Here is an 18,815-nt window from a genome sequence, read left to right as displayed (position 1 = left end):
TTTCGATCCATTTAAATATGAGCTGGTCTCCCACCAGAACTTTATTAGTATCTTCATTGTTAATCCCATTGCATAGTCATAGAGGAATCGACATAAACTTACTGGGGAAATAACCCAGCCGGCCGGAAAATAACAGAATAGAAAGGTTTTTTGAATTTTACCGAAATCATCTCCCCCTTAACTTTAATCATCAGGTTTCTCGCCATTACAAATTCCAGTGAGGATGGACAGCCCTTTGATAAGTAATCTTCCTTCATAAATCCAATTCACAGTGATAGTGTAAAAAAGTTTGATTTATTATTATTATTTCAGAAACAAACCAACAAATCCAACCTTTTTGACAGAATGGATGGAGGGAAGAAGAGAGAAGCGAACGAATCAGATAAATTGCTTTAGCCACATGGATTTAGGTGTACCAGTGAATGTATAATTGGAAAGTTTTTCGTCTTCCCATATTAAAAGTGCAGTGATGATAACCTCCCGTTAGTTTAGTAGAGAAGGGGGTTAGTCAACTCTGGAAAAATTTCTTGTTGTAGCTTGGTCAAGCTCTTAATCCTGGAAGATAAAAGGCCCAATCTTTTTTTTTTTTTTTGGTAAAATCAGAAGGCCCAATCTAATTGCTGAACCCTTGGTAACACACTTTCTTGGATGCTAGAACACATTCACAATGTGATGCACCATCTTCTGATATGAACAGCAGAGGATTATGCTTTCAATTAGTTAGTGTGTCCGATTCTACATCCTCCAAAGTTTCAAACTGTCTACCTATAATTAACTAACAAGGCACTAAACAGTGACAGTCCCGCCAACGTCCCTCTTTGCATTTTCACTGGCGGAATAAAGCCCTCAGCTACCCTAAGATGATGCTATGCCTGCAAGCAGTTGTCGATGTCCTCCGATGTGCACTGGCATGCGTTGTTTTATCTCTTCAAAAGCGCACATTGTTTCTGAATCAAGTCCTCCAGCAAACTACACAAAAACCAAAAAACATATAAAATATTAAACTCAGTTAATCCCTCAATGTCGGATATGGGCTGCTGGGGATCCCTGGTCCCTAAATTAATTCCCATATATTGTGATTTATTTGAAAAATGTCAGCGAATTTGTCAAATTTTACTGTGTCATTCGAATAGGCATGGGTGGGTCCACATGATAGAGAACATTATTCTCATCTCACCAGTCAAGTTATGGCTCTGAACATGCCATTTGACCCATTAAAAAAATAATAATAATAAAATAAAACTCAATTTTCATAATAAGGATTTAGTGCTAACTTGAGATTGTTGTAGCATAGGACCTGAGCCATATGGCATGCTCGTTTAGTATCGAAATTTAATATTGAGATGGAGGAAGGGCCTCCAACAGATGGACCCACCATGTTTGCCATGTGGCAGCCAGTTTTTAGTTACCAATTCACTAGTTAATATAGACTCGATGCTTAGGATCACACAATTTGTCAATGGCCAGCTTAAATTGACTAGCTAATTATTGATTTATAAGTATGAATTCTGCAATCAATATACTAAAGGAAATCACCCGTGACTAACCTGGTGGGCCCTATAAGCAAAACGCACACCCTGAAGCAGCAAAGCTTCCTGCATGGATTCCCTTTCTGAATTTTGAACTGATTCAAGCTCCAATGACACCCTCTTCATGTACATTTTGGCCAGTTTTATAGAACCCTGCTTTATCTGTATAAATAACTCAAATAAGTTTTACACCATCACAATGTAACACAGCTATATATCAAGAGCAGTTATCCATGGATAAAGATTGAATGATAAAATATTAGGCTTTAGTAAAGTTGAAAATTTCTTATACATTGTGTTGTAACTGTTGTGATCCCAATCATGCATTGGGGAAGATACATTTTGGCATGGGTCCTCCTGTAAGGGTAGGATAGCAGCACATATTGTACATCACAGCTTTTCCCAGACCAACCCAAGTCTGGCCTGAGTTCCATAAGTGCCCAAGCAATGTCCTCAGATATGTTTGCACCTAAGGGGTGCAGGTATCATTCATTAAACGCCCACCTGCTCTCCTTCAATACTCATTTCATATATCGAATGCCTTAATTGACCCGTTTTACTCTTTGGTTAAGGGTATTGATTTCTTATCAACAGATGAACATGAATATCATCCCATCAATAGAAAGATATTGGAAGGAAAAATACCTTCTTGACCATTCCTGAATCAAGCATCCAATCCGTAGGAACTTTCCAATCCCTATAGAAAGGAATAGCTGCTTCCCGCAACTTAACCAACCTCTGTATGTTCCGCTCAGATCTGGCACAGCATGAAGGAAGAGGCTAAAGTCAACATCCCTCCAATAAGGAAATAACCATAATTTCATACTAAGAAGCAAACAACAAACTATTCTCTCCTTAAACATACTTATCTAGTAGACTAGCCATCTTCTTCAAGCTGACTTCACATGGTATGGTATTGTCATCTTTATAGGAAGAAACTTCACTTTCTAACCGTTTAAGATCACGATACTCAACTGCAGCTTCACGCAAGGCATCAGCTTTCTTCTCAGGCCAATTGAAATGCTTTAGCACAGCTCTCTCGTCAGCCTGTACATGAGAAGAAGAGGATAAGAAATGCAGAGAATATAAGAGTAGCTAAGCTATAAAAATAACAATTTTCAAGCACAGGTGGACAGAAAGCTGCCATAACTCCTTTCATAGACAGTTTTCAAATGCTTCAATAATCTATGATTGTGGTTCCCCAGGGAATGAAAGTGCTTCCCCCACCTTTGCTGCCAAAACCTTTAGCCTCAAGAATGCTATTTGCAACAATGAGTGGCTTCCCTTCATACAAAAATAAGCATGATATCTATTTCCTTCCAAGTAAGAGTCTGTTTGCAAAACTGTACACCAAATAAAATGGAACCATTGGCCGAAAAGGAGTGAAAACTTTGACCAGCCAGTAAACATCATTTCATGGAACCAGTTTCTTTTGACAACTCTTGACCAACCATTTTTGTGTGAACTTTTTGCTGCTGTATGACCAGGATCCTTGCTAGCTCTAGGCGAAAATCTTCGATGGGGTGAATGTATTAAATATAAAATTTCATCAAAAAAGTTTCATAAGAAAATTCTTGGCCAACCAAATGTGTGTGAACTTGTAGCAGCTGTATGACCAGGATTCAAGATGAAGGGGAAAATCTTCAATGGGAGTATAGTACCATGCATTGATCTTTACCAAATCAAAGTAGGTGGTGATCCTTGAAGAACAATAATAATATAACAAATCCACCGATATCAAAATTTAATTGGACATGCCACTTTTTTAACTGTACTGGTAAATAGAGCAAGCTTCTTGAGATGGCAAATGAACATGCATAACCACATAATTAGCCAAGTCAACAACAGATATTCTCATTGCAACTTCAACCTCTTTAGCCAGCATCACCAATATAAAAGGAGGGGCAGGTCCTAGCTTTCAAAATAGTAATTATAAAGGCCTCTTAGAAGTAATCCTACAATACATTGTTTGCCATTTAGACCATAATGACTCAGCTATACACAACTTCTGTCCCCATTGGCATGGATCCAATTCCAAGGTGTTTAAATGTATTGAGCAATGGTTAAGAGAAGGCAGTGGTACTGCCTTTAGTTTACACAACATAGGTAGAACATAACAATGTTAGTCTAGACTACTCTACCTTATCGCTAAGAAGAATTGGTGGCTCATCTTTGGCCATTGGAGACCGATTTGAAGCTACACTTTCATGACTATGAAATAATGTTAAGAGTTTAAGCAAGATTTCCAACATAGAAGGCAAATTGCCTGGCCCAATATTCATATGAACCATGCATAAAATATCCAAAAAAGCTGGCCCTAGATGGAATTGTCCATAATCATGCACAAGTTGACCATTCTAAAGAATTAGATGAAGGAATCACCACCACAATTGGTGCTCAATACCTATTTGACATTTTGACCAATATTTAATGGAACAGGGCACCTCTGTTCTGTATCATGCAGCTCATGCTCGTATATATTTTCTTTACTGCATAAGTGGTAAATATAGGAAAACAGAAAAACCAAGAGTGCCGGGTAAACAAATTCATTATTCTTGGCAAGGCTTTGAAGATTACCAGGGAAGAGAGTTTGTTGTCAAGCCAATCCACAAATTCTAGGACGTCCTCAATATCTGTATATATTGCATCGTGAACTTTCTGGATAAGAAATTTGATGAACTCCCCCTTTGTTTCCACATCCGCTTTTATCTAAAAAAAAAAGAGTCAAACCAACAGTTTGAAGTGTGAGAAACAGTTTACATGCTAGAAAGTAAGAATCACATATCTTAAACACTTACAGCTAATGAATGAGCTGAACGATTTTGAATTTCATCAACTATGCTGCTGTGGGCATTAGAGACACTGGGATTATTGAGATTTCCAGGTCGGAGAGGATCCTTTTTTCCCTCATGCTTTGTCAATGAGTGATAGAATTGCACAAGTGTTGGAGCTTTTTGCATGCTAACTGCTCTGGCTTGGACCCTGGGTGGGGGAGGCGGTGGAGGAGGAGGTTTGGAACTCACTGGCGCTCGTTGTGGTGCTACAGATGATGTCTTAAAAGTGTTCCCTTCCTTTATAGTTTCCCGAACTCTCAAGTGTTCCAATTTATTTGCTACGAGTTTTTGAGCCTTTTCAAAACCATGGTTCTGAAACTCTTCATTAACTGGTTCCTGCTTCATCCACAAATTAAGAAGGGAAATCATTAAATGATTATAGAAAGCATAACGAAGGATTCCTCTATTGAATGTCCTGATTAAGCTGTTATTTATAGATCCTGCAAAACAAGAATCTTTAATTCTAACCTGTTGACGACTTTCAAGAGCTGAGATCTTTGCTTCGGCAGCAGCAAGGTCGTTCGCAAACTGTCTGTTCTGTAATTCCAGTTCCACATTCAAGCTCTGCAACTTCTCTAGCTGGGATTTCAATGTAGATATCTCAGACTGCATTTCCTTAACCGAATTCTCACTCGCATGGAGTTTCTCCTGCAATTCCTTCCTTGTCCCATCTATGTCATCTTCAATCCTCTTAGAGCTGGGCTCGACACGCCTGCGCGGCCGAGCGAACTGCTCGACCACCGTCCGCTTTCCGGTCCGACCCACAATTTTGACATCCTCTCCTTCCCTACCCTTTTGAGATCCAACAACATCCTCACTAGATTTCAATTTGTTGAGGCCAAGAGATCTCCGAACTTTTTGACTGTTGTTCGGGTCTGGTGGAACTGTCTTTGGGCGTGCTTTAAGACCTGGTGAGACCCCGTTAGGAACATCTGGTTTTACAGAGTCCTTAGCTTTAGAAGATGCTCTGAGTCGAGAAGGGGTTGTGGAATGTGAGAAGCTCGACTTGCTTTCAGCTGCTGTTGTTGAAATCTCTTGCTTCATGGCTTCCACCACTTGTTCAATATCAATCTCTGAAGAAAAAGTTCACGGAACAGGTAAAATCTTTGAAGAACATTTTAATGAAATTTCTCTCCCTTGTTGCAGTGGAGAAAAAAAGATAAGAGAAACTGTAGTAAGGAAGTAAGGGGCAACCGTGAAAGATGTGGTGGCGGGCTTGCAGTGGTGTTAGGTTTGAGGCTTTGAGCTTCGAGGTTGACACTTGACGATAGTTGACTAACCGATACAGTTACAGACACAGAAGGGCCCCAAAACAATCCGGCGGACGACGGCACAAAAAATAGTCTGTCAAATCATCTGAGATTCCGAGGAGATAACCAGACAAATAAACAATTGGAACCAATTCTTTGCTCGTCTAAGCTGTTACAGAAGCAAACTCCTAGCTTTGTAATCAAATACCCCATTATTTGGTTCAGGAATCAAATATTAATCAGTAAGATTGAAGAACATGCACGAATAAAGTAACTTCCATTAATTATAAAACAAAAAAGACGATCTTTTTCACCGAATCCAGATTGGCTCTTGGGCATCTAGTGAAAGGTCCAGTCATATATCCAGTGAGACAAAGGAGGTTCCCACTGCCCAGTCCAGCCGTTGTCCACCACGCGTACACACTTAAATGGGGTGGGTCTAGAGAGGCGTGAGAATTGAAAGTCCTCACATGACAGCCGGAAACAAGCAAACACTACTTTAATCTAATCATCGAATAAACAAAGAAGATAACCAGCATAAACAAATCCAGCATCTGTACAGGTTAAGGGGGGAAAAAAAAAAAAAACTCTTCCAACTCGCAGGTGGAAGGCCAAATCACAAACAGCAAAACCCAGTTTCTAACAGAGAGTTCATGACTGTTCCTCCATCTCCCATTAAATATAGAGAAGTTAATCATCAATTCATTCGTCTGCACTTAACTAAGAGTTCATGTAGTAATCGGAAAAAAGGAGTTAAATTTATTTAGATCCTGTTTCAATTCTATTTAAAAATAGTCTTTGCTGTTAACCTGAAAGGCTGAAACCCATTCATCTTCTCACCATTTCTTCATGATTCACTTGCTTTTGTAATCTCTCTGTCACATAGCTCCAACTTATACCAGATCTCGGTTGTGGATTTCATTCCAATTGCTTATATTGCTTATCACATAAAACGCCATACTGTTCAACTCATCTATTACAAGAAAACTGATAAAAATCTAATACAAGGGTTACCAAATTTTTAGTGAAGTAATAATTTCCATTTATTAATAGTTGCTGCATTGCATTTTGTTGTATACGTTTTAGACTTCCCAATCATTTATTTTACAATTAAAATATGGGACCTTAAAATATTCAGAAGAAAGAAAACGAAACAGGGTGAATTTAAAAAAATAAAAAAATTAACGGAATCTTATTTACATGTTGGATATTTGTAGAGGAATTTTTTTTTACTATTAATGAGATAGATAAAGAAATGAAATAACTTATTTTCTTTTGATTTATAAATATTCTTTTTAGATTTTAGTATTTTTTGAATACAAAGCTTGAATAACAGCAAAATTTCATCCACTTATAACACCTGTCCAACATTGTGGCCAAGCAAATCCAGGCCACTTATTTCTGTGAAATCGATTTTATTCAGCTTCAAAAAGTGCCAAGTACAACAGGATGGAGACTAGAGAGAGATTGCTATAACTACTTTATGTGTTCACAGCAACGCACAGCAGGCAGAATGGGAATTGGCCCCAAATTCCAAGGACCACTTATACACAAAACACAAATACCTTCCAAGGCCCACGTTTATGACACAAGTAACATTACTACAACAATGACCACACCAGATGGTTAGTTTCCCACCGAGCATTCCAATAAAATCCATCCATGGGTTGCTCAAATGGGTAGAATGAATTAGAGATTGTGTGGAAATAATAATTGCCTACGACAGTTGGTGAATTGTAGTGCACAAAAAATCCCTGCTCATCAAGAGGTTTCCAGTTCAAGCCACCTGGCTGTCATCTATTATCCCTCCCTACTTTTAAAAAAAAAAAAAAATGACCACACCAGTTCCTGCCAAGGATTCTAATGGGGCAGTGTCCATCAAGTTATGAGCCGATGGGCCTCCCCCCCCTTGGCTACACTTCACACTTCACAGAGGATAAAGGACAAGGGACCCCATGAAGATTGGACATAAACATTATTGTTGCCCATCCTCCTAGTGATGTCGAGTACAAATCAGTTCCCACGGTTGAAAATTGAAGGGCTGTTCTATCTTTCAAGATATTTTTGGATGTTAATATTTTGTATAAATAGGATTATGTCATGTCTATAGCATATAGGTGTTATTATACGCTTTTGAATCTCTGTCAATCTCCCCCATCCATCCTATGAAATATCATATTTATTCTTTATTATTTTGAGAGGATAAAGATAGACACAAGGAAACACACACAACCTGATAGCATTCTTACTTATTTAAAGAAATAAAATAAAATAAAATAAACACGTATGTTGTCATGAAACTGCAGCTATTTACTTTTTCTCCCTTCGTTTTCATTGGGACAAGGTACGATTCTCAAAACAAAATAAAATAATAACAGCAACCAAGAAAACATCACTTAAGAAAGAGACATAAAGGCCAAGCCCCCGAGCCCAAAATCAAAGTAGTAAGGCAAACCCACAAGCAAACCAATGATCATACAAAGCAGACAAGGCCCATATAATGGTCATACAAAAGGCCCCCAACAGACATGGGAGTAAAATTGTTCACTTTACCACATATGTGTCGGTGAACGATGTCTCGTATTCTGTCACAGTTTAATTCAGATAGTATTGGTATAGTCTCCTTGACAGGTAGGACGATGGTCCCATGGGGGTTGCAAAGGGAACAAGAGGCCCCCCTGCATAGCGGGTGTGTACGCCCCCACTTGAATTTTTTAGTTGAGGGTAGTTTTGTACTTTCCAGATTATGATTTTTTTCGCTATATATTTGTAGCAAGGGTTTCTTTCTCTATAATGTAAGCAATACTGAGAGGTTTACTGTAACCCTATTCTCCATTAATAGTGAAGTAGGATCTCATTTCGCTGAAGACGTAGGCAATCTTACTGAACCTTGTGAACTTGTGTGTATTAGTTGTTCTTGTTTCCCTATTATCTTCTGCATTGTTTTAGGGTTGTGTTTCTACACATATGTACTACAAATACTTTATGGAAGAAAGCTGCAGAGCAAGAGGGAAAGAGGCTCCCCCAACTCCTCCTGAAGCCCCCATATGAGGGGGGAAAAAGAAAAACTTATCCTTCAGCCCATAAGTAACTGCTAAGGGTTTTAGACCGGGTGGGTTTCCAGGTCAGTTTCCATTTCTTAGGCTCACCCAAAGACAACTTTGCATTACACTGCATGTGTTTTCCCTTTTCAGTGTAAGGGATCGTTTCGTGATCTAAACGACAAATTCCAAAGGACGTCGACCGAAATACTCCCCAAGTCCCCAGTCCGCAGTCCCCACAGATGGCGGCTTGGGGTCGAGGGGATCACAAGGTCACATGAGGACATGAAAGGCCCACGGCATAGTAGGTGATCCCACGAGTTTGGATCCGCTCCCCACAACCCTTTTCACCTTCAGAATATGGCATAAGAAACATTCCCTTTCATCCCCTTCGATTTTTTATATACTCCAATCCTTTGTCTCCGCCATCTCCCTAAGGCTAAGAAAGCAATTGCAGAGACACCGTACGCGGAGTAGAAGGACGAACACCAAAAACGAGAAACAGAAGGGGCAATTGCTCATAAATAATGAAAATTACAGTATCTCTTCCGTCTGATATCAATAGTACTTAAAAAAAAGTGAAATCTACGAAGATCAATAGAAAGTAAAGAACAGGGATAAGAAAGTTTACCTCTATACGTGCCTCCGATAAGAATCAAACGAAGTATCCTCCTATTTTTTAGCTAATTTCCCTTTGTATTTTCATCTTTATTTCGATCCTTTTCGTATCTATTTCATCTGGAAAGGACAAGATGAAATAATATAGCTCAAAACCTGCGAAGATCGAAAGATCACCGTGCGGAGGGAAAAGGAAGGAAATTCCGGTATTTTCTCTCTGAAATACATATACCGCGGACGCTCAGATTGAGGAATATCGTACGGTGGAGCTTCTCATCATTGGTTGCAACTTCGCATCAAAATGCAGTGTAGTTTGTTGTTTTGAACCTTCAAGCTCGGAATTCTGATAAAGAGAGAGAGAGAGCGATGTCCCTCCCGGTCTCTCTCAGACTAACACAACCAGAAAATGAAAACGTTTTCCCTGCTCATAGTGGTGACTCCAAGGTTTTATAATTACAACTTACGTCACACTTGAATGACCTGACATTAGAAAATTAATGTCAATATCTTCATTTTCTATAGTTTTCTGTACCTAATTGAACTTTATTATATTCCATATTTCGGTCCGTTTTGATTTAGAAATTGAAATAGGGTTATTTACTTATTTACACCCCCAATATATATTGTTTTTTCCCTGAAATAGTGTTCAATATTCCATTTTGGTCTAGGTCTTGAATTAGGGGCTAGCTTCATCAGTTTTGTTTTTATCAATATACCCCATAATTATTGGGCCCATACGTTTGGTGCATTAGGTAGGGTATCGATTCTATGGATTCGTTTGCAATGTGAGAATTTCCTCTCTTTATTTTTCCTCTTATTTTTTGAGATTTCATTGAGGGAGGGTGAAGGGTGAAGGGTGAAGTGGTGAAGTGGTGAAGTGAAAGTGAGTATAAATTCCAAGACCTAGCTATAATCAGCCAAAGTCTTTACCAGTGGTACTACTAGCATCTTCATCAGGAGATTTTTCTTCCTGGTTGGGTTTTTGAACTTCTTCTTGTTCTCTTTTTTTATTTTCTTCTTCTTTTTATAATCATCGCTGCTTTTGAAACATCTATGGTTTGTAAATTTTTGGGGCAGTTTTCCTTCAATTATGTCAGAAGGATCGAAGCCTTTGAATGGGATTGGGAGGGTATGGGGAAATAGTACAATGGTAATATCAACCATGTACAGTAAAAAGCTATATTGTCAACTTAATAATGGGTGTCTTTCCCTTGCATCCACATGGTAAGAAAACTTTCTCTATCTTTATCTGTTATCTTTTATCAAGATGAAGAGAGAAAATCCTCTTTTTGGTTATCATAAGGGAGTTTGGATAGTGAAAGGTATTCTGAACCTTTGTGTGGTAGGGAGGCAGAGGAATTATAACCGTCCTTCCATGGGTGAAAAAGGAAAACTTTTGCCTACTATTTTTATTCAACTTTTTTTTTTAAACTTTGGGGATTGGTTCTTGTTATATGACAATTTTGAGGACATCAATGAAACTTCATTTGATATCAAATATTTATCACATGGTAACTCTAATGGGACCCAAATTTTGTGGGCAAGTTGACACCAAAGGCCCTTACCCGCATGACAAGTTTCTAGTCAATCTAAGTTGGTTAGATATTAAAACAAACAATTAAACATCTAGGACTCCAAAAGGGTGCATGAACACAAATGGGAGAGTTATGCATGTTGGGGCATTACCAGTATGGGGTTTCACTATATATATATATATATATATATATTGTTTTTGCAATGATGGTTCTTTCTCTATAAGTAATTGAGAGAAGTGTAAGGATGCACAGATATTATATTATTATCCATTGATAGTGAAGTGGGATATCATCTCACAATCTTGCCAAATTACATAAATCTTTTGTTCATTATATGATTGTTTCTTTGTGATTTTCATTCTTTTTTATATCATTTTAGGATTTCCTTTCTATAAGTTATGCCATTACGATCTCATAGAGGATAAATGATAGAATTAGAAGATTAAAATTGAAATGTGACCAATCTAACCAGACCTTGACTTGTCTATCCAATGGTTGAGATTAATTACAGCATCATAGAACTGAAGATATGTTTTGTCGAGTGCAAATTCGAAAAATCACCCACATTGCTGATATCTTTTTATTTCTCTCTGATGAGGCAAAATATGTCCCCTTCCTCAGCACAGCTGAAGCATGTATGCAAACCTGAACAGAAAATTGGCTTGCCACCTCGGCCCTCCATCAGGCCATGTTGCCACCTCGGCCCTACATCAGGTTGTGCTGCCACCTCGGCCTCCATCAGGCCGTGCTACACCTCGGCCCTCAATCAAGTCATGCTACCACCTCGGCCCTCCATCAAGTCGTGCTGCCACCTCGGCCCTCCATCAGGCCGTGCTACCACCTCGACCCTCCATCAGGTCGTGCTGTCACCTAGGCCCTTCATCAGGCCGTGCTATCACCTCGGCCCTCCATCAGGCCATGCTGCCACTTCGGCATCTCATCAGGTCGTGCTACCACCTCGGCATCTCATCAGGTCGTGCTACCACCTCGACCCTCCATCAGGCCGTGCTACCACCTCGGCCCTCCATTAGGCTGAGCAGCTACCTCGAGGCGTTCTCACGCCGACCAGTCACCTCGGGTTGGCTGACCTATCACCTCGACTCGGCACAGTCAAGTAAGGCACCCAGAAACGTGCACACATCCACTCCTACATTCAAGGGACGTGTTCCCTGATCACGGGGGCAGGACTCTATCCACTAAACGTCATCAGAGGCGTCCACCCCTCTCACGACTTGCACCTCCGATATCAATGGGGAATATTTTCAGAATATGCCCTAGAACTTGGAATATTTTCAGAATCACTGAGCCACTCCCCTTAAGGACTCTACGCCTGAACCGGACTCTCCACAAATGCCCCTCCTTCTCTCTCCATCAGTAGCCTATAAATACCAAGGTAAGCCCCCATCATAGGGGATCGATCAATCACTCCTTTTATTGGAAAATCTCTCTTGAGCATCTGCTATGGAAAGATCTGACTTAGGCATCGGAGAGTCTCCCGTCGGGTCAGCCTGGCTCTCCTTTATCATCTCTTCTGTGCAAGTCGACCAAAGCACCAGAAACTGCAAGGAGGATCATCCGGTCAATTTTTACTGCATCAGACGCCATCCGTGGGAATTAGTTACAAAAAGTCACCTTGGACAAATGCAATTAAGGAGTGAGAAGGTCATTTCTTCTACGACAACACGAGGAAGATCCACCCGCGAGTTACCACTTGGATGTCCCTCTTCACCACCAATGGTAGAGCAGGAGAATGTCCCAATAGAGACCCCTCCACAAGGACCCTAGCAAACTAGGCTTGATGAGCAAGTTGCCCAAGGAGAGGGGGATCAGCGTGAACAGAACCCTCAACTATCTCGCCATGTCACATCATCCCGGGTAACTCACCCAAACATGGAAGAGCAGATGCAGAGCCTGTAGCTATAGGTGTTAGCGATAAACACCCATGTGCGGGACTTCATACGTCAGTTCGGCTCGGCACTTCTAATGCCACAGACTAGTTCAGCTCAGTCGCCTAGGTCGGTTCCGGGCAGACAACTCAACGATGAATCTCTGGACAACAGTGTCACCCCTCAATCAACAGCAAGGAGGGGGTCGGCCAGAACATCATGTACTATTCACTCAGTACCACCCCGCTCCCCTACTGAGGGGCGCAGGCAAGGTCCCTTTTAACCCAGAATGGGAGAGCTCGTCGTTCCAAGAGTCACCGGAGCCCAGAGACACATGATGTCCATAGATCCCCACCCCGGGTAGGAAGACACCAGTTGTCACCTCAAAGACTCACTAGAGGCGTCCATCCACACAGAGAAGAACGAGAAAATTCTCAGAGGAAAGCTCGGCGAGATCAACCCCATGGGGGTTAGAACTCGCCCACCAGGCCTACCAGAGGTGCACCACGGCAAGGTCAGGATCGGCCTGGTGGTCACCAAGGCCGAGGAAGAAGCCTCAGAAGAGGTGAAAGGGCACGACGATCCCTAGATCATCGAGCCGAGGTGAGAAGGGATGACCTGGAGAGCCGCATCCAGTGCCTCACTGAGTGAGTAGAAGGAATGTAGAGGCAAAGGCGCCCGATCGACATAATTGTAACTCCGGCCCATAATGCTTTATCCGATGAACTGATAGACGCCGAGCTGCCCTCAAATTTTGTGATACCCGTCTTCAATGGATATGACGGCTCCTCAGATCCCTACGATCATCTGCTGTATTACAGCTCGGCCATGACGGTTCATGGTAGGTTAGACGCCGTTCTCTGTCGAGCCTTTGCAGCCTTATTAAAAGGAGAAGCGTTGGTATGGATGTCGAACTTGTGGCCCCGGTCCATCCGCAGCTATGAGGAGTTGATAAAAGCGTTCCTCACACGCTTCCAAGCAAGTATGAAGCCGAAGCAAACTACACAAAACGTGATGAACATGAGGCAGGGAGTGAGAGAGACTATAAGAGAGTTCCTTGCCCGATTCACCAAGGCGACACTGGAGGTAAAAAACATACTAGAAGGAGTGGTATATAGCACGTTGTGCAATGGGGTAATGCACTTGATCTGGTCCAGTCTCTGGCCCTTGACGTGCCAGAAACATTGCCCGAACTGTTAAGACGATGCAATCAATACGCAACATGGAGGAAACCCTGGCCGCCAAAGGGATAGCTGACAGGGGAGATCAGTCAGAGAAGGAGAAGAAAAGGACTCTGAGGTCTAAGGACGATTCCCGCGAGTCGAAGAAGAATAGAACAGATCGGTCGCTTAACACCGATGAACCCGAGCATTATAAACTTGATCATTCCCAAACAAACATGCTCTTAGAGATCCAGGATCAGAAGTATTTTCGTTGGCCCAGGCTAATGACGGCTAAACCAGAGGAGATGAACCCCAATCAGTACTGCCGATACCACCGAGACCATGGGCATGACATTGAAGACTGCAATTCTCTGAAAAGTAAAATTGATGAGCTTATCAGGGCTGGATACCTTAAAAAGTATTTGAAGCAGAAATATGGAAGGAACTGGCCCGAGCGAAGGAGAGATGATGCAAGGCCGAGCCGAGATAGGGCTGAGCCATCGAAGGAACCAGTTGCTGACCGAGCTGACGCGTATGATAACCAGCCAATGGGTCCTGCCATTCTAACAATCATGGGTGGACCCATGAAGGAATCAGTCAGAAAAGCCAAAGCACACGCGCGGTTCGTATGCATCATGGAACAGCCTGTCAAAGCCCTTAGAATGGATCCATTCATTACTTTCTCTGACAGAGATCTGAAAGGGTTGAACTGGCCTCACAACGACGGTGTCGTAGTTCAATTAGTGGTGGAAAACCACCCCTTCCACAGAGTCCTAGTGGACACAGGAGCCTCCGTTGATCGCATGTCCTACGAAGCCTTCACAAAACTAGGGCTTAGCACTAGGACCCTAAAGCCAACTCCAGGACCCTTGTACAGATTTTCAGGCACACCAGCAGAGCTGGAAGGAGTTATAGACTTGCCCGTAACCATCGGACAGGGAGCTCAGACAGCCACTACCATGGTTTCTTTTATGGTTGCCAAGATCGCCTCACCCTATAACGCAATCCCTGGCCGACCTGGTCTCAATGGCCTTGGGGCGATTGTGTCCACTAAACACATGGAAGTCAAATTATCCACCAGCAATGGAGTTAGGGAATGCAAGTCCAGCCAGAAAGAATCATGGGAATGCTATGCAAACTTCATAAAATCTGTCAAGAAACCATACTCGGGCCTAGCATGTACGGTAGAAATTGTTGATTGCCGAGATGAAAGCCCCCTGACCTGAGCCGAGCCAATAGAATAGCTAGTTATTGTCCTAACCACTGAGGCCAGTAGACACTCTTATCAATAAACAGTTTTATCGGTAGATTGCATTGAAATCCCATCGATTGGGTGTCAGTCTTATAGATTTTATATTGTCAGCACCTTAGCTTCCATATCTCAATTATTCAATTTTATTCACGGAGCGGATTAGATTCTATTTCGAAGCAATGTATTTGTCCCAAATGTATATCACACATCAATATACTATGAAGCCTCTCCCAAATATCTGGCTCTTCTAAGGAAACAAAGACCTTAACAACTAAGGCATAAAGATAGGCTACAAGCTCGGCAGCATCCAAGACCGAGCTATAACTCGACAGCATCTAAAACATAGCTACAACTTGACATCATCTAAGACTGAGGTATAAGCTCGACAGCATATAAGCTCGAGCCCCGGCTCGGCACCTCAAGCCTTTAAGCACTAAGGCACGCAAGCCCAAGCCCCGGCTCGGCACCTCAAGCCTTTCGCACTAAGGCATGCAAGCCCGAGCCTCGGCTCGGCACCTTAAGCCCTTACGCACTAAGGCATGCAAGCCCGAGCCCCGGCTCGGCACCTCAAGCCCTTACGCACTAAGGCATGCAAGCCCAAGCCTCGGCTCGGCACCTTAAGCACTTACGCACTAAGGCATACAAGCCCGAGCCCTAGCTCGGCACCTCAAGCCCTTACGCACTAAGGCATGCAAGCCTGAGCCTCGGCTCAGCACATAAAGCCCTTACGCATTAAGGCATGTAAGCCCGAGCCCCAGCTCGGCACCTCAAGCCCTTATGCACTAAGGCACGTAAGCTGGAGCCTCGGCTCGGTACATCAAGCCCTTACGCATTAAGAAATGTAAGCCCGAGCCCCGACTCGGCACATCAAGCCCTTATGCATAAAGGCATTCAAGCCCGAGCCCCTGATCGATGCCTTAAGCCCTTACGCACTAAGGCACGCAAGCCCGAGCACAACTCGGCGCCTCAAGCCCTTACGCATCAAGGTATGCAAGCCAGAGCACGGCTCAACACCTTAAGCCCTTACGCACTAAGCCATGCAAGCTCGAGCATGGCTTGACACCTCAAGCCCTTATGCATCAAGGCACCCAAGCCAGAGCATGGCTCAACACCTCAAACCCTTACGCATCAAGGCATGAAAGCCCAAGCATGGCTCAAAAACTTCAAGACCTTAACACAAGGCACCTCAAAAGACCGATCCCAAGCTCGGCACCCTCTAAGACCGAGCCCAAGCTCGACATTCTCAGATCGAGTCCCAGCTCAGAACCTTAAGCCCTTACGCACTAAGGCATGTAAGCCCAAGCCCCGGCTCGGCACTACAAAAGACCTTAACACAAGGCACCTCAAAAGACAAAGCCCAAGCTCGGCACTGCCAAGACCAAACCCAGGTTTGGCACCTCAAAAGATCGAGCCCAAGCTTGACACCCTCTAAGACCGAGCCGAAGCTCGACATTCTCTAAGATCGAGCCCCAGCTCGACACCCCTATGGCTAGGCCCACGCTTGGCACCTCAAGAGCTCATAAACTAGACATGGAAGATCAATTCGGAGCTCAGCTAGGAATGGGGCCACACTCAGACAGCTGTACTGGTCCTTATTCTTCCAACAAGTTACTCATTTCGAGCCGCACTCGAAGTACAAAAAAATAAAGAAAGAAGCATAAGAATGCTGATAGATAAGACATTAAAACAAATTTTTCATTTATCAAAAAAGGGGAATAAGCCCTCAAAGTACATCACTCCCGAAGGAGACATCTACATATATATATATATACACAAGGCTAATCTCGGGGGGCTAATCCATGGGCCTAGCTCTTCACTTGGCTATCCTTCGTGTCGGGTCACCTCTTCACCAACAATGATCGAGCCATCGAGCCACACCGAAGTAGCAGGGGCAGGAACGCACTACTCATAGTCCTTCAAATTATAGCCTGGCATCTTACTTAGGATGAACCGGATGGCATCGTCCGAGCCAACTTGAAACGAAACAATGTTAATGTCAACCAACCACTTCTGACAGGCCTAGGCGTTCAGCCAACTCGTTGGCCTCCAACTCGGCCCGGTGTCACCTTTTCAGCTCGCCAACCCTAGCTGCGAGCTCCTCCTCCTTGCGAGCACCCTGAGTCTCGGACAACTCATCCTAGAGTGCATCATTGTCCTTCATCAAGTTGCAGTTGGCATTGAGCTGCTTAGCAACCTCCTGTTCCAACTCTCCAGTTATCAACTTGACATCATTGGCACGGACATCCTCAGTTCGGGCCATTTTCTTCTCAACCTCCAGTTAGCCTGTGATCTTGTGTGGCTCCCCATGAAGGCACTTTGCCTCCTCCTCCGCCTTTGAACAAGCGACAGCCACGTCCTTGAACCGTTGAGTAGCCTCGACTGAGGAAGTGAAGCAGTGCTTTCGTACTAAATAGATCGTACGTCGTACTAGAGTTAAAATCAAATTAAATGCTCTAGCAGATCGATCCGAACTGCTAGAGCGGGGGGCTGGTGATGAGGCAAGATATGTCCCCTTCCTCAGCATAGTTGAAGCATGTATGCAAACCTAAATAGAAGATTGACCCACCACCTTGGCCCTCCATTAGGCCGTGCTGCCACCTCGGCCATCCATCAGGCCGTGCTATCACCTGGCCCTCCATCAGGCTGTGCTACCACCTCGGCATCTCATCAGGCTATGCTACCACCTCGGCCCTCCATCAGGTTGAGCAGCCACCTTGGGGCCTTCTCACGCCGACCAGTCACCTCTGCTCGGCTGACCTATCACCTCAGCTCGGCACAGTCAAGTAAGGCACCCAGAAACGTGCACACATCTACTCCTACATTCAAGAGACGTGATCCTTGATCACGGGGGCAGGACCCTATCCACTAAACGTCATCAGAGGCGTCCACCCCTCTCACGACTTGCACCTCTGATATTAATGGAGAATATTCTTAGAATATGCCCTGGAACCCGGAATATTCTCAAAATCACAGAGCCACTCCCCTCAAGGACTCTACGCCTGAATCGGACTCTCCACAAATGCCCCTCCTTCTCTCCATCAGCAGCCTATAAATACCAAGGTAAGCCCCCATCATAGGTGATCGATCAATCACTCATTTTATTGGAAAAACTCTCTTGAGCATTTGCTGTGGAAAGATCTGACTTAGGCATCGGAGAGTCCCCCGTCGGGTCAGCCCGGCTCTCCCCTGTCATCTCTTTTGTGCAGGTCTACCAAAGCACCAGGAACTGCAGGGAGGATCATCCGGTCAATTTTTACTGCATCACTCCCAAATCAGCTAGGCACATTTAGAACTATAACCAAGGAAAGTAGAAGCTATTCAAAACTTATCCAACTTATGGGAAAGAAGATTCCAATGAAAAATAAAAGAATAACCCCTTCTACAAGCGAAGGGAGGGCCTCAGAAAACAAGGCCATTTTTGCAAATTGGATTGTACAGTACTTGTCATGTCAATTTTCTCACAAAACAACTCCCTTTACTTAAGAAAGAATAATATACATCGATGGAAGATAAAGAGTAAAATGCACTCATTTGACCATCAACAACTAAGCTAGTGTAGTTGAGTGTGATCATTAAGCAAATACCATAAGTGGTCGAGACTTGAGGGATGGGCTATTTAAAATTGGTGTGGTTGTTGTGGGGGCTCTATCTAAGTGCCCAAGGAAAGGTTTTTCCAAATTTTCGAGTGCCCATTTCACATCAGGTTT

General features: G+C 43.1%; 1 protein-coding gene across 6 annotated transcripts; it reads right to left on the bottom strand.

The window, feature by feature from the left end:
- Positions 1-685: 685 nt before the first annotated feature.
- LOC122057864 (protein CHUP1, chloroplastic) lies at positions 686-9,689 on the bottom strand. 6 transcript variants are annotated; one of them, XM_042620196.1, is made up of 10 exons: positions 9,505-9,689; positions 9,286-9,392; positions 5,558-5,805; positions 4,832-5,436; positions 4,328-4,699; positions 4,107-4,238; positions 2,395-2,576; positions 2,175-2,286; positions 1,548-1,691; positions 686-969 (listed from the first exon to the last, which is right to left on the bottom strand). In XM_042620196.1, exons 4-10 carry the CDS (start codon positions 5,405-5,407, stop codon positions 856-858), a joined length of 1,632 nt encoding a protein of 543 aa, XP_042476130.1. In that variant the 5' UTR covers positions 5,408-5,436; positions 5,558-5,805; positions 9,286-9,392; positions 9,505-9,689; the 3' UTR covers positions 686-855. The 6 variants fall into 6 exon arrangements, with proteins under 6 accessions (XP_042476130.1, XP_042476132.1, XP_042476133.1 ...); XM_042620198.1 differs by having other exon boundaries at positions 5,558-5,782; XM_042620199.1 differs by having other exon boundaries at positions 5,558-5,719.
- Positions 9,690-18,815: the final 9,126 nt, after the last annotated feature.

The sequence above is a fragment of the Macadamia integrifolia genome, chromosome 12, assembly GCF_013358625.1.
Source record: "Macadamia integrifolia cultivar HAES 741 chromosome 12, SCU_Mint_v3, whole genome shotgun sequence".
Taxonomy (NCBI): domain Eukaryota; kingdom Viridiplantae; phylum Streptophyta; class Magnoliopsida; order Proteales; family Proteaceae; genus Macadamia; species Macadamia integrifolia.
This window is presented reverse-complemented; position numbering and strand designations above follow the sequence as displayed.

Excerpts from the sequence above, each read along its gene's own strand:
- LOC122057864 (XM_042620197.1), bottom strand. The coding sequence starts at position 5,407 with ATGAAGCAAGAGATTTCAACAACAGCAGCTGAAAGCAAGTCGAGCTTC. Across the intron at positions 2,287-2,394 it reads ATGGCTAGTCTACTAGATAA|ATCTGAGCGGAACATACAGA; the intron begins GTATGTTTAAGG and ends ATGCTGTGCCAG. Across the intron at positions 970-1,547 it reads TTGCTTATAGGGCCCACCAG|TTTGCTGGAGGACTTGATTC; the intron begins GTTAGTCACGGG and ends GTTTTTGTGTAG.